The sequence below is a fragment of the Neopelma chrysocephalum genome, unplaced genomic scaffold, assembly GCF_003984885.1.
Source record: "Neopelma chrysocephalum unplaced genomic scaffold, ASM398488v2 Primary Assembly neopelma1_90276, whole genome shotgun sequence".
Classification (NCBI taxonomy): domain Eukaryota; kingdom Metazoa; phylum Chordata; class Aves; order Passeriformes; family Pipridae; genus Neopelma; species Neopelma chrysocephalum.
In genome coordinates this window covers 1-11,448 of record NW_020919112.1, presented here as the reverse complement: position 1 = coordinate 11,448, position 11,448 = coordinate 1, and the positions used below count along the sequence as shown (strand labels likewise).

Here is an 11,448-nt window from a genome sequence, read left to right as displayed (position 1 = left end):
GTGACGCCCAAACCCTTGCCAGGTTCTCGGTGAAGACCCTCCTGGAGAAGTACACGGCGGATCCCATCGATGACTCCTCCGAGGAGTTCGTCAACTTCGCCGCCATCCTCGAGCAGATCCTCAGCCACCGCTTCAAAGGTAACGGGGGGCGTCCCTGTCCCCACCCCTGTGGCCCAGGGTGGGTGGGGATGCCCACGGTGGCACCAGGGGTTGTGTCCGGGCTCTGTCAGGGGCTTTGCCAGCACAGCAGCCCCCGACCGCAGCCCCTGGGTGCCCGCAGGCCCTGTCAGCTGGTTCAGCTCCGATGGGCAGCGCGGGTTTTGGGATTACATCCGCCTGGCCTGCAGCAAGGTCCCCAACAACTGTGTCAGCAGCATCGAGAACATGGAGAACATCAGCACCTCCAGGGCCAAGGTCAGGAGGGCGCCAGCCCCAGCCCTGTCCCCATTGCCATTCCTATTCTTGCCTCCCCTGCTTCCATTCACACCCTGTCCCTGGTACACGGACCCATTCCCTTTCTATCTCCATCCATATCCTACCTCCATCCCATCCTAATCCCATCCCATCCTCAACTTTATCTTTTCTCATCCCCTTCCCATCCCCATCCCTGTCCCTGTCCCATCCTGTCCCATACTCATTCCTATCCCATTCCATCCCCATTCCATTTCATCCCATCCCCATCCCACCCCATCCCATCCCACCCCATCCCTATTCCCACCCCATCCCATCCCATCCCATCCCATCCCACCCCTATTCCCATCCCATCCCACCCCATCCCATCCCTCTTCCCATCCCATCCCACCCCTCTTCCCATCCCATCCCACCCCTCTTCCCATCCCATCCCATTCTCATTCCCTCTTTGCCCCCCATACGACCCCATGGGATCACCAGGGTGCAACAGGAGCTGTGGGTCCCTGTGGGACCGAAAAATGGGTCAAAAGCCACTCCCGGGTGGGGAACGCCCATCTGCTGGTCCCCAGAGCACCAGGGGTGGGTGGGATTGTGGTGAGGGGCAGCTGTGAGGGGGGGACCCAATGGCAGCCCCCCCTCAGGGCTGCCTGCGGCGCTGCCTTGCAGGGCCGGGCGTGGATCCGCGTGGCGCTGATGGAGAAGCGCATGTCCGAGTACATCTCCACGGCCCTGCGGGACACACGGACCACCAGGTGAGCAGCCCCACGGCCCCCCCGGCCATGGCCACGCCTGCACTGGGCCCGGGGTGTGTTTTGGGGTGGGTTTTGGGGTACCACGCGTTTCCCCGCAGGCGGTTTTACGACGACGGGGCCATCATGCTGCGGGAGGAGTCCACGGTGCTCACGGGGATGCTCATCGGGCTCAGCGCCATCGACTTCAGGTAGGGGCGGGTGACACGGTGGGACACAGGCCCTGACTGACCCCCCTGGGGTGCCCTGACCCTCTGCTCCTTCTCCCACTGCCACTGCTCAGCTTCTGCCTGAAGGGAGAGGTGATGGACGGTAAAACGCCCGTGGTCATCGACTACACGCCCTACCTGAAGTTCACACAGAGGTAAGAGCCGGCTCCCTGGTGCCCTCCCTGGGGTTTGGGGGGGGTTTTGGGGTCCCTTGATGGGTTTTGGGGGGATTTTAGGGTCCCCCCCCGTTTGGTCAGTTTGGGGGGGCCTGGGTGGTCCCTGGTGGTTTTTGGGGTGCAGCAGGACTCACCTGCACCTGCAGGTGTTGGAGGTCTGGGGGCTCCCTTGGTTGGGTCAGAGGGGGGGTCCCTTGGTGGGTTTTGGGGGACATGGAGGTTTCCCCACCCCTGGATCAGTTTGGGAAGGTCTTTGGGGGTCCCTGTTGTGTTTCGGAGAGTAGCAGGACCCACCTGCACCTACATATGCTGGGAGTCTGGGGGCTCCCTGGATGGGTTTTTTGGGGTCTCTGGATCCCTCGGTGGGTTTTGTCTCTGCCCTGGCACCCTGGTGGGTCTCCCTGGCTGTGTGACAGCCCCCACTGAGCCCCTGCACCCCCCAGCTACGACTACCTGAGCGAGGAGGAGGAGCGGGGCAGCGTGGAGAGCAGCACGAGCGAGGACAGCTCACCTGAACACCCCTACCTGCCCCTGGTCACCGACGAGGACAGTTGGTACAACAAGTGGCGCAAGATGGAGCAGAAATTCCGCATCGTTTATGCCCAAAAGGTACCGGGAGCTGGGATGGGGCTGTCAAGGTATCAACCCCCCTGGGATGCTCCAGCCTGGAGCATCTGCCCCTGCATCCCCTCTCCCACAGCCCAGTGGTGTCCGCAGACCTTCATCCCACTGCTGTGGTGACCCAGTTCTCTTGTTGTCACCCTGAGTGGCCCTGGGGACATTGTGGTGGCAGCGGGGCCACCAGTGGTGACAGTGGCCTCCCGTAGGGGTACCTGGAGGAGCTGGTGCGGCTGCGGGAGTCGCAGCTGAAGGACCTGGAGGCGGAGAACAAGCGGCTGAAGCTGCGGCTGGAGGAGGTGATGGTGCAGAACCAGCTGGAGAAGAGGGAGCTGGAGGGCGTCATCCTGGAGCTGCAGGAGCAGCTGTGAGTGGGGGTCTGCCGCTGCTGCGGGGGGCTCGGGCTGGGTGGGGGTCCCTGCAGACTGGGTGCCCCAGGGGCTGTGGGTGGTCCCCAGGGCCCCATCGATCCCGAGGGGCAGGGTGAGGGGTGGTCCCTGGCATCCCATACACCCTGTGGGGTGTGATGGATGTGGCGTTCCCAGGGCCTGGGTGGGACACAGTGGGTCCCTGGTATCCCATTTGCCCCAGGGAATGTGATGGGTGGCAGGTCTCTGATGCCCAGGTGCTCCATATATCCCATAGGACATGGAGGGTCCCCAGTGTGCCCAATCTGCCCTGTGGGATGTGATGGGTCCTCAATACCCCATATATCCCATGGGATATGATGGGTGGCAGGTTCCCAATACCCAGGTTCCCCATATGGCCTGGGGGACACGGAGGGTCCCCAGTGTCCCCTCTCCCCCATGGGACATGATGGGCCCCCAGTGCCTCATATATCCCATGGGACATGGAGGGTCCCCAGTGCCTCATATATCCCATGGGACATGATGGGTTCCAAATGCCTCATATATCCCATGAGACACGGAGGGTCCCCGGTGTCCCATGTGCCCCGTGGGATGCGGTGGGTCCCCAGTGCCCCACACATCCCGTGGGCCGTGTCGCCCGGCAGGTCCCCGGCACCGGTGGCCGTGCCGGGTGCTGAGCAGCCGCCTTTGCCGCAGGACGGGGCTGATCCCCTGCGAGAACCCACAGCTGGCCCAGCTCTCCAAGGAGATGGTGACACCCCTGGTCAACCAGTGGCCCTCGCTGGGGACCCTCAACGGCAACGAGAGCGGCTCGGACAGCAAACTCTACAGGAGGTAACATCGTGCTGGGGGCAGAGCCCCCCCGACCTGTGCCCAGCACCCTGCCCTGCCCCGAGGGAGGGGGGACGGGGAGAAGGGCTGTGCCAGCCCCGGAGGGCTCAGCATCGTCCCTCTGCAGGCACAGCTTCGTGAGCACCGACCAGCTCTCGGCCGAGAACAGCCTCAGCTCCGACTCCCAGCGCCTGGGCGAGGGCAAGCGCGAGGGCGAACCCTGGGGGCCCTTGGGTAAGACACCCCCCACCCACCAGTGGGTGCCCCACAGGGCTCAGCGTGTCCCCCCACACGCACCCAGGTGTCTGAACCCTCCCAACAGCCCCTTCCTTGTGGCAGGAGTGCAGTCCCAGCAGTGTAGGGACACCCAGGGTCCCTCCTGGAGGGGTGGTCCCCGTCCCTCTGTGGTGGCAGGGCTGGGGTGCGAGGCCACAGCCCCCCGTGACACCCCTCTCTGCCCACAGGGAAGGACCCCACGCCCTCCATGCTGGGGCTCTGCGGCTCCCTGGCCTCCCTGCCCAGCTGCAAGTCCCTGGCCAGCCTCAAGTCCAACGAGTGCCTGGTGAGCGACAGCACGGAAGCCAGCCCGACCCGCAGCCCCAGCTGAGGCTCTCGACCCCCTCGGCCCCCTCGCCGCCCCCCGGCCCGGCTGCCTGGCCCAGCGTCGCGGCGCAGGACTGAGCTCGGCCCCCCTCGCCACCCTGGGACCGACGAGGGACTCGCCGAACCCACCAGGGAGGCTGGGGACGGGCATCCCCCTCCCCATCTCGACATCCCACCCCCGGCCGCGCCTCGGACCCCCAGCCTGGACCCCGGCTGGAGACATGGACCCGTTGGGATGGGGGATGCAGGACTGGGACCCAGGCGAGCTGGGGATGGGGGGGATGAACTGTGCCGTGGGGGGGACACTGGGAGCGACAGCTGCTGGGGAGCAAGGGGGGGGGTCAGGGCCAGGCCCCCTCCAGGGGTGAGGGTCTGGGCACAGCCCCGCTGTCCGTCCTGCTCAGCCCTCAGTGCCCACCTGGCCTTCCCCAGTCCCTCTGCTTTGGGGGGCTGCCTGTCCCCCACTTTGGGAACTAGCTGTCCCTCCTTGCAGCAGCATCCCCATGACAGGGGTAGAACTCCCCTTTCTCCTCCCCTCCCCATCCTCCCCTGGGTTTTGGGTTGTTTTGGGTGATTTTGGTTTTTATTTCAGCCCCATCTGCCTTGTTGGAGCAAAAAGAAATCAATAAATGCAGCAAGCAGAGCTGGCCTGTCACCCACCCCCCCTGCTGGGAGAGGGGGAACAGACCCCTTGTGCCCCCCACCATGAGGTCCTGGCCCAGGCAGGGGTGCTGGGGAGGGTCCAGTGAGCCTCCTCCAGCCCCCCTGGGCAGGGAGAGCATCTTTGGGACACAGCAGGTCAGCAGGGATGGGGTATCCCCCTGTCCCATCAGCAGTGGGGTGCTGCTGGGGGGAGCAGGGCAGTCCTGGGTCCCCTTACCCTCAGTCAAAGCCCAGCAAGGACCCAGTGGGTGACAGTACTGTCACCCACAGCAGGGACATGGCTGGCACCCCTGGGGGGTGCCCCTGGGGCCTTTCACAGCCCCCAGCACACAGGGAGAGAAACCCTTCCACTATGAGACAAATTTTTCTTTTATTTAAGAAAATAAGAGGAATTCCCCCCGTGAGTCCCAGGGGAAGGTGGGGGCAGTGCCCGCAGAGCTGGGGCAGGCCCCTGCAGTGAAGGGACAGGGCAGGGGGTGCCACAGTGCCCCCCGGCCCCCTGGAGCAGCAGCGAGGTCTGTCCCCACGCAGGGTCTGTCCGACCCAGGGTCTGGCAGGGGACAGGGACATCCCCAGTGAGAGGAAAGGTCCAGAGGCAGGGAGAGGGTCCTGTCGTGTCCCCATGCAGAGCCGGCAAGGGGAGGCTGTGCGTGAGTGATGGACCCCTGGGCAGAGCAGGGCTGGGGGGCCCGGGCAGGCAGAGAAGGCTCTGAGGTTTGGGGTTTGGTCCTCGCCTGAGCCCCAGCTCCATCTCCTGCCAGGCCAAGTCACCTGGGACACCCCATCCTTGCCAGAGTGTCCATGAATCCAGCAGCAGGAGCATCTGTCCAGCCCCAAGGGATGAGTGTGGGGGGCTCCATGTCCCCCCCCAGTGTCACAGCAGCAGGCACAGGTGTCCCCCAGAGTGGCTGGGACAAGGAGTGGGGCCCTGGCTCCGTGTGTGGGGAGGCAGAGTGCGGGATGAAGGCACTTGGGCTCTGCACAGCTGAGTGTGGATCGCCGCTCCCGGGACTCCCGGCCGGAGTAGGGCTGGCACTGTCCCCTGGGCACGGCCACACACAGCCCTGCCCCAGCCCTGCTCACAACCCCCGCAGCCGCCGCTCCTGGTTCAGCTTCTGGAAGAAGGTCTTGCCGAATTCGTAGGTGCTGATCATGATGGCACAGGCAGGTGCCACCTTGATGACACGGGGCAGGAAGCCTGCAAGGACAGCGCTGTCAGCCCTGGGGTGACACCAGGGCACCTGGAACCCCAGCACAGGGCCAGGGCACGTCCTCACCTGCAAACAGCCCCCGGGTGCCAGACTCGGCGCGGATCCGCTGCATGAGCAGCCAGGTGGAGGAAGGCTTGGAGGCTGAGACTGTGGGGAGAGGGGAGTGGGTGAGGGTCTAGGGATGCCCATGAGGAGTCCTGGATGCCCCCCAGGCACCTGCCTGCAGGCCTGGCCCCTCACCTGGGTGCACCTCGCTGTCTCCCAGCTCGATCTGCCGCTGGGTTTTGACCACGTCGAAGGGCAGCGTCAGCACCGCGGCCACCTGTGGGGTTGGCACGGGGCAGTGAGCCTGGACCTGGTGACAGCTCTGCTGTCACCTCCCTGCGCCATCCCAGCCCACCCCTCCCTCCCCATAGGGACCATCCCCCACCTTGAGTGAGCCTCAGCACCCCAAACTCACCGTGCCAGAGATGGCCCCAGATGTAAAGCTGACCGTGAACGTGGCCTCTTCCAGCCAGGCCTGCCTGCAGAGCCACGACCTCACCAGCTCGTAGTTAAACCAGTACAGAGCTGGGGGGAGAGGAGACACCAGTGCTACAACTGGACACCCTGGACACACCAACCCCTGGTTCCCTGCCACCTCCCAGTGCCACCACAGCCATACCTGAGAAGGGGACGTCCCGCAGCACGGTGGGTCCCCAGCCTCTCCAGAGGGACAGCCAGCCATCCTGGGCCACTGCTGACTGGATGCAGACGCGCAGCTCACGGTAGCTGAGCTGCCGGGACTGCATCTTGGTGCGGATCAGCTCCAAGGGGCTGATGACCGTCACGGCACCCACTGCAAGGAGGGGACACCGGGAATCAGCTCCATCCGCTCCAGAGGCTGTCCCGGAGCCATCAGCGCCGTGCTGGGAGAGCCAGGTGCTGAAACTGGGCACCGAGACCTGCCACGCTCTGCTGGCACCACAGGGTGGGCACGGGGAGACCCCCAGGGAGGAGGGGTACTCACGCCTGGCGAGGGCCCCGGCCAGCAAGGGGATGTGGGGGCCCCGACTTCCCGTCCGGGCGTGAAGGTAGTCCCGGAGCTGGTCGTAGGTGGTGAAGTAAATGACGGTGGCTGGCACGGCCATAACCCTGTGAGGAGGAGGATGAGGGGTGTGAGGGGCACATGCACTCCCTGAGGGCCGGCAGGAGGCTTGGGACTGATATCTGTGTGCCCAGGTAGGTGTTAGCACCCAGAATGCCCAAACTCACAGGGTGGGGGGCAAGCCACTCCACAGGGACCTGATGCCCTCGTAGCGTGTGATCTTCACGAAGGCATCCTGGGGAGAGAGTGGAGCACCAGGGAGAGGAGTTAGAGGGAGGAGATGGGCAAACACCTCCCCAGCAAACGCCCCTCTGGGACAGGGAGGCCCCTGCCCACCCTGCTGTGCCCACAGCCCCTACCAGTGTGCCAGTGAAGTGGGTGGGGGCCTTGTACCAGGCGGTGCAGCCGTTGCCGTTCTGGCAGACGTACAGGTGGTCCATGAGCCCATTGCAGTAGAGGAAACACTTCCCTGAGGCAGGAAGCAATGGCATCACTGTTAGACAGGAGACCTTTCCCCTCTGCCCCACACCCAGCACATCTGATCCCAAAGCCTTCCTTCCAGGAAGAAGCCAAACCCTCAGTGCTTGAGCCCAGTGGGACCAGCCCCAGGCCAAGGCCAGGAGGGGGAGAACCCTCTGGCCAGGGTCTGACCACAGCCAGACCCACAGGGTGGGGGACACTCAGCTCCACAGCAGGGACGGGGGCACAGCAGGACTCACTGCCAGTGGCAGGAGGGGTTTTATGCCTTGGTTGGTCTTGGCTCTGCTGCCGTGGCACAGTGGGGACACCATGGCCCCTCCACTGTGCTCTCAGGCCAGGCAGAGGGACCCAGGCAGTGGAGATCCAAAGGGACTTTCACGTAGCAACAGTACAGAGAGGGGGAGCACAGAGAGCCAGGCCTGTTGCACAACAGACCCCCCAGCAGACCCCATGGATGTGGCACAGCCAGCCCCAAAGCAGGGCTGCAGGAACAGCTGGGACTGGGGACAATGGCAGCCCCCACGCCACAGGGATGCCCCTACAGCCAGAGGAGCCCGAGTTGCCACCAGTGGAAAAGCAAACTGGGATCGAGGTTTGGGAAAGCGAAGCCACTGGCAGCAGGAGCTGCCTGGAGCCCCCGGGCGTACTCACATGTGGCTGGCTGAGCGCCCCAGGGCACTGCCTGCGCTGGCAACACTGAAACACACAATGGGGACACACTGAGCACCGGCACTGGGATGTGCCACCTCCCGGGGCCGGGACACACGTGTGCACTGCAGCTCTGAGCCGGGCAGTGGGAGACCTCCGTGGGTGAGGGGGCTGGATGCCCCCACAGCCACTTCTCAAGCAGTCCCTATTGTCACCAAACCAGTCCCTTGGGCCCAGCCCACTGACCCCACAGGATGGGGGTAGATGGAGGGTAGAGCCCATGGGGAGCAGTGTGGAGACTGGAACAAAGGCACTGGGGGAACAGCGAGCAGCTGGAGTAGGGTGAGCCCCTCTGCCCTGCTCCCCAGGGACTAGGGGCTGCCAGGCACAGTGCTGACCCCCCTCAGCACCGGGCTGCGGAGGGGGAAGGACAGAGCCAAGCACGAGCCCAGCTCCCCCAGCAGGGCCCCCCGAGCTCGTCAGGATGAGGGGCCCATGGTAACCTGCCACCTCGCAATGGCCCCAAGCTCTGGAGCCGAGACATCCCTGCCACTGGCTCTGCCAACCAAGCCATCCCCACGGGCTGCTCGCCAGCTGGCTGGGGGGCTGCCTGGAGCCCCCCACCCTGCCCTGAGCAGGATTACCTTTGGAGAACGGGGTCCTCTGGGCCTGCAGCCGGATCTTCACCACGTCCAGCGGTGTCACTGAAACAACACCACCCTTTAGCCACAACTCCCCCCGTGCCAGCCCCCCGCCCCAGCGCCCACCCTGTGGTGCTCACCGAAGAGGGAGGTGAGGATGGCGCCTGTCCCCGAGGCCAGCATCTGCTGCAGCGGCGTGATGCCCACGCCGGGGCTCGGTGTCGTCTTCTCAGCCATGGCACCGTCCCCCTGCAAGGCACGGCGGGGGATGCTCGAGGCCAGGGGGGTCCCTGGCTCCCCTGGGAGCCCCCCCAGCATCCCCACTCCAGTGGTGTGAGGTCAGTGTCCCACCTCCACCGTGCTATCGGTGCAGCACAGGGCTGGCGAGGGCCCCCCATAATCGTGGTGGCCCAAGGGGGGGACAGGGACTGGCTCCTGGGGCTGGCCCAGCCCCGATAACACCCCCTTGGCCTCACGCTGGCAATGGGCCCAGTCTGGCTGGAGAGGTGGGGACAGTCCAGGCCAGCCTTCCATGTCCTTGGAAAGGGAGGACTCTCCCCTCCCTGCACTTGGAAAATTAAGGACAGGAAGGAACAAAGTCCAAAGATCAGCCCCAGCTGGGAAGGCAGCAGAGCCTGTGCAGCAGAGCAGTGCACCCATGGGCAGGCACCAGGGGAGGGGGGATCCCCCTCATGAGCTTCCAACAAGCTCCCCAAAAAGGGTTTGGGCATCCCAAACCTTCTGCCTGATTCCCCTGAGGTTTGGCAAGGCTGCAGCCCCCGGAGCTGATGTGCTGCCTTCAGGAAGCAGGGGATACTGCACCCTTCCCAGGGAGGAGGACGCAGAGAATTGACCTCCAGCACGTTCAGCACCAGCTGCTCCCTCCTGCCACAGCCCGGGGATGATCTTCATGCTGGGACAGGGCTGGGGCCACAGCAGGAGGGCTTCCAAGCTTTGGGAACCTACAGGGTTTTTTAAAGCCGGGGAACGCAGCAAAAAACCTTCCCCATCTGACTCAGCAATTTGCAAGGTCAGAGGAGTCATAAATCTCTCGGTTACAGGCTCAGGAGTTGCCGGGTGCCCAAGGCTGCGAGTCAGGACAGGTCTGTCCTGAACCCACACGTGCCAACCCCACCGGGAGCCGGGTCTGTGCTGAACCCACACACACCTGTCCCACCAGGAGAGCTGGATCTGTCCCAGCCCCACACGTGCCGGCCCCACCAGACCTGGGTTTACCCTGGCAACACACACACTCAGCCCCACCGGGAGAGCTGGGTCTGCCCTAAGCCCACACGTGCCAACCCCACTGGGAGAGCTGGGTCTGTCCCGACACACAGCCCCACCAGGAGAGCTGGGTTCATCCTGGCACCACACACTCAGCCCCACGGGGAGAGCTGGGTCTGTCCCAACACTCAGCCCCATCAAGAGAGCTGGGTCTGTCCCAGCACCACACAGTTGGCCCCACCACGAGATCTAGGTTTACCTTGGCACCACACCCACCAGCCTCACCAGTAGCTGGGCCTGTCCTGGCACCACACACACCAGTCCCACGGGGAGCTGGATTTATCCTGGCACACGCCGGCCCCGCTGGGATCTGGGTGCTGTCTGGGCACAGGTCCCCGTGTGCCCGTCACGGAATGGCACCGCGGTGCTCGTCCCACTGACCCCACAGCCATTGCGAAACCGTGGGCAGGGCACTGGGGCCAGACCCTTGCCCCAGACCCAGCCCTGCTGCTCAGCCTTACGTAAGCCGGGGGAAATCTCTCGCTCCCAGCTCTGCAGCACCTGATAAACTCACTTAGTTATACGTGACATGCCCCAACACAGCCCCCCTGTTGGTGCTGGGGGAGTGAGGCACCTCCAGGGCTCCCTTCTCAGCTGGGAGCTGCTCCCTTATCCATCCAGGATAAAATAAGCCCCTAAGCCCCCAGCCCAGAGCCCCCTGCTCAGCCTGGAGTGCTGGTGGGGCTGAGTACAGCACAGTGATGATTGGGACAAAAAGGGGTAGAAAGAAATAAAAGTTAAGATGATCAATGCAAAAAATTCCCAGGGACAAGGGGCTCAGGGGGCTGGGGGGGGCTCAGGGGGCTCTTCCCCGCATTGGAAGGGCCCAGCTGGGCACTCCAGCCCCGAGCCAGAGTGGAATCCTGCCGGCAGATCCCCTAGTGCTTCCCAGACCCTGGGCTGCTCCAGGGTTCCCCCAGTCCATCCCTGTGAGTGCCCAGAGAGCATCGGGGGCTCATGCTGGTGGGGGACAAACCACCTTCCCCTGGAGCAGAGGACGGTGCTGGAGCGTCTCCCAGGGCTCACAGGGACCCAGCCCAGACCGCTGCCCCGGGGAGCCCCCCAAGGGCAGGGGCAGCCCCCCCTACCTGTGGTCTGCACCCTTACCTGGGTAGAGCCTGCAGCCCCCCACTGCCCTGCGGAGCTCCCTTACCTGGGCTCTGTACCTCTACCTGGGGTCCGCACCCCTACCTGGGGTCTGCACACCCCCCGAGCTTGGAGCCCCCACCCCAGGGCTGTGTCCTCTCCCCCGGGCTTTGCAGCCCACTCCAAGCACAGAATCTCCCTCTCCTGGCTCTACTCCCCCTCTCTCAGGGTCTGCCCCCACCCCAGTCCCGGTGCTTGCCCCCCCCCGCCCTAGGAGCGGAGCCCGGGGGGCCCGAGGCCGCCTGCTCCCCCATCCCAGCCGCCCGCCCCCCGCCCCCGGGGGGAAACTGAGGCAGCGGCGGCGCGTGCCGGACCGCGAGGGG

At 64.9% G+C, this 11,448-nt stretch overlaps 2 protein-coding genes across 5 annotated transcripts; one reads left to right on the top strand and one right to left on the bottom strand.

Annotated features, from left to right (window-relative positions):
• The first annotated feature begins 8 nt into the window (after window positions 1-8).
• RUNDC3A (RUN domain containing 3A) lies at window positions 9-4,530 on the top strand. The gene is made up of 10 exons (XM_027707166.1): window positions 9-138; window positions 281-414; window positions 1,078-1,163; window positions 1,262-1,351; window positions 1,444-1,524; window positions 1,989-2,154; window positions 2,373-2,530; window positions 3,228-3,365; window positions 3,490-3,596; window positions 3,827-4,530. Exons 2-10 carry the CDS (start codon window positions 385-387, stop codon window positions 3,967-3,969), a joined length of 999 nt encoding a protein of 332 aa, XP_027562967.1. The 5' UTR covers window positions 9-138; window positions 281-384; the 3' UTR covers window positions 3,970-4,530.
• A 449-nt stretch (window positions 4,531-4,979) lies between these two features.
• LOC113979887 (solute carrier family 25 member 39-like) lies at window positions 4,980-9,969 on the bottom strand. 4 transcript variants are annotated; one of them, XM_027707161.1, is made up of 12 exons: window positions 9,047-9,969; window positions 8,836-8,944; window positions 8,699-8,758; window positions 8,058-8,102; window positions 7,286-7,395; window positions 7,094-7,161; window positions 6,849-6,973; window positions 6,504-6,677; window positions 6,300-6,409; window positions 6,080-6,161; window positions 5,906-5,986; window positions 4,980-5,826 (listed from the first exon to the last, which is right to left on the bottom strand). In XM_027707161.1, the coding sequence occupies exons 1-12, from the start codon at window positions 9,353-9,355 to the stop codon at window positions 5,708-5,710; spliced, it is 1,392 nt and encodes a 463-aa protein (XP_027562962.1). In that variant the 5' UTR covers window positions 9,356-9,969; the 3' UTR covers window positions 4,980-5,707. The 4 variants fall into 4 exon arrangements, with proteins under 4 accessions (XP_027562962.1, XP_027562963.1, XP_027562964.1 ...); XM_027707162.1 differs by lacking the exon at window positions 8,058-8,102 and having other exon boundaries at window positions 9,047-9,968; XM_027707163.1 differs by lacking the exon at window positions 9,047-9,969 and having other exon boundaries at window positions 8,836-8,969.
• Between the last annotated feature and the right edge of the window lie 1,479 nt (window positions 9,970-11,448).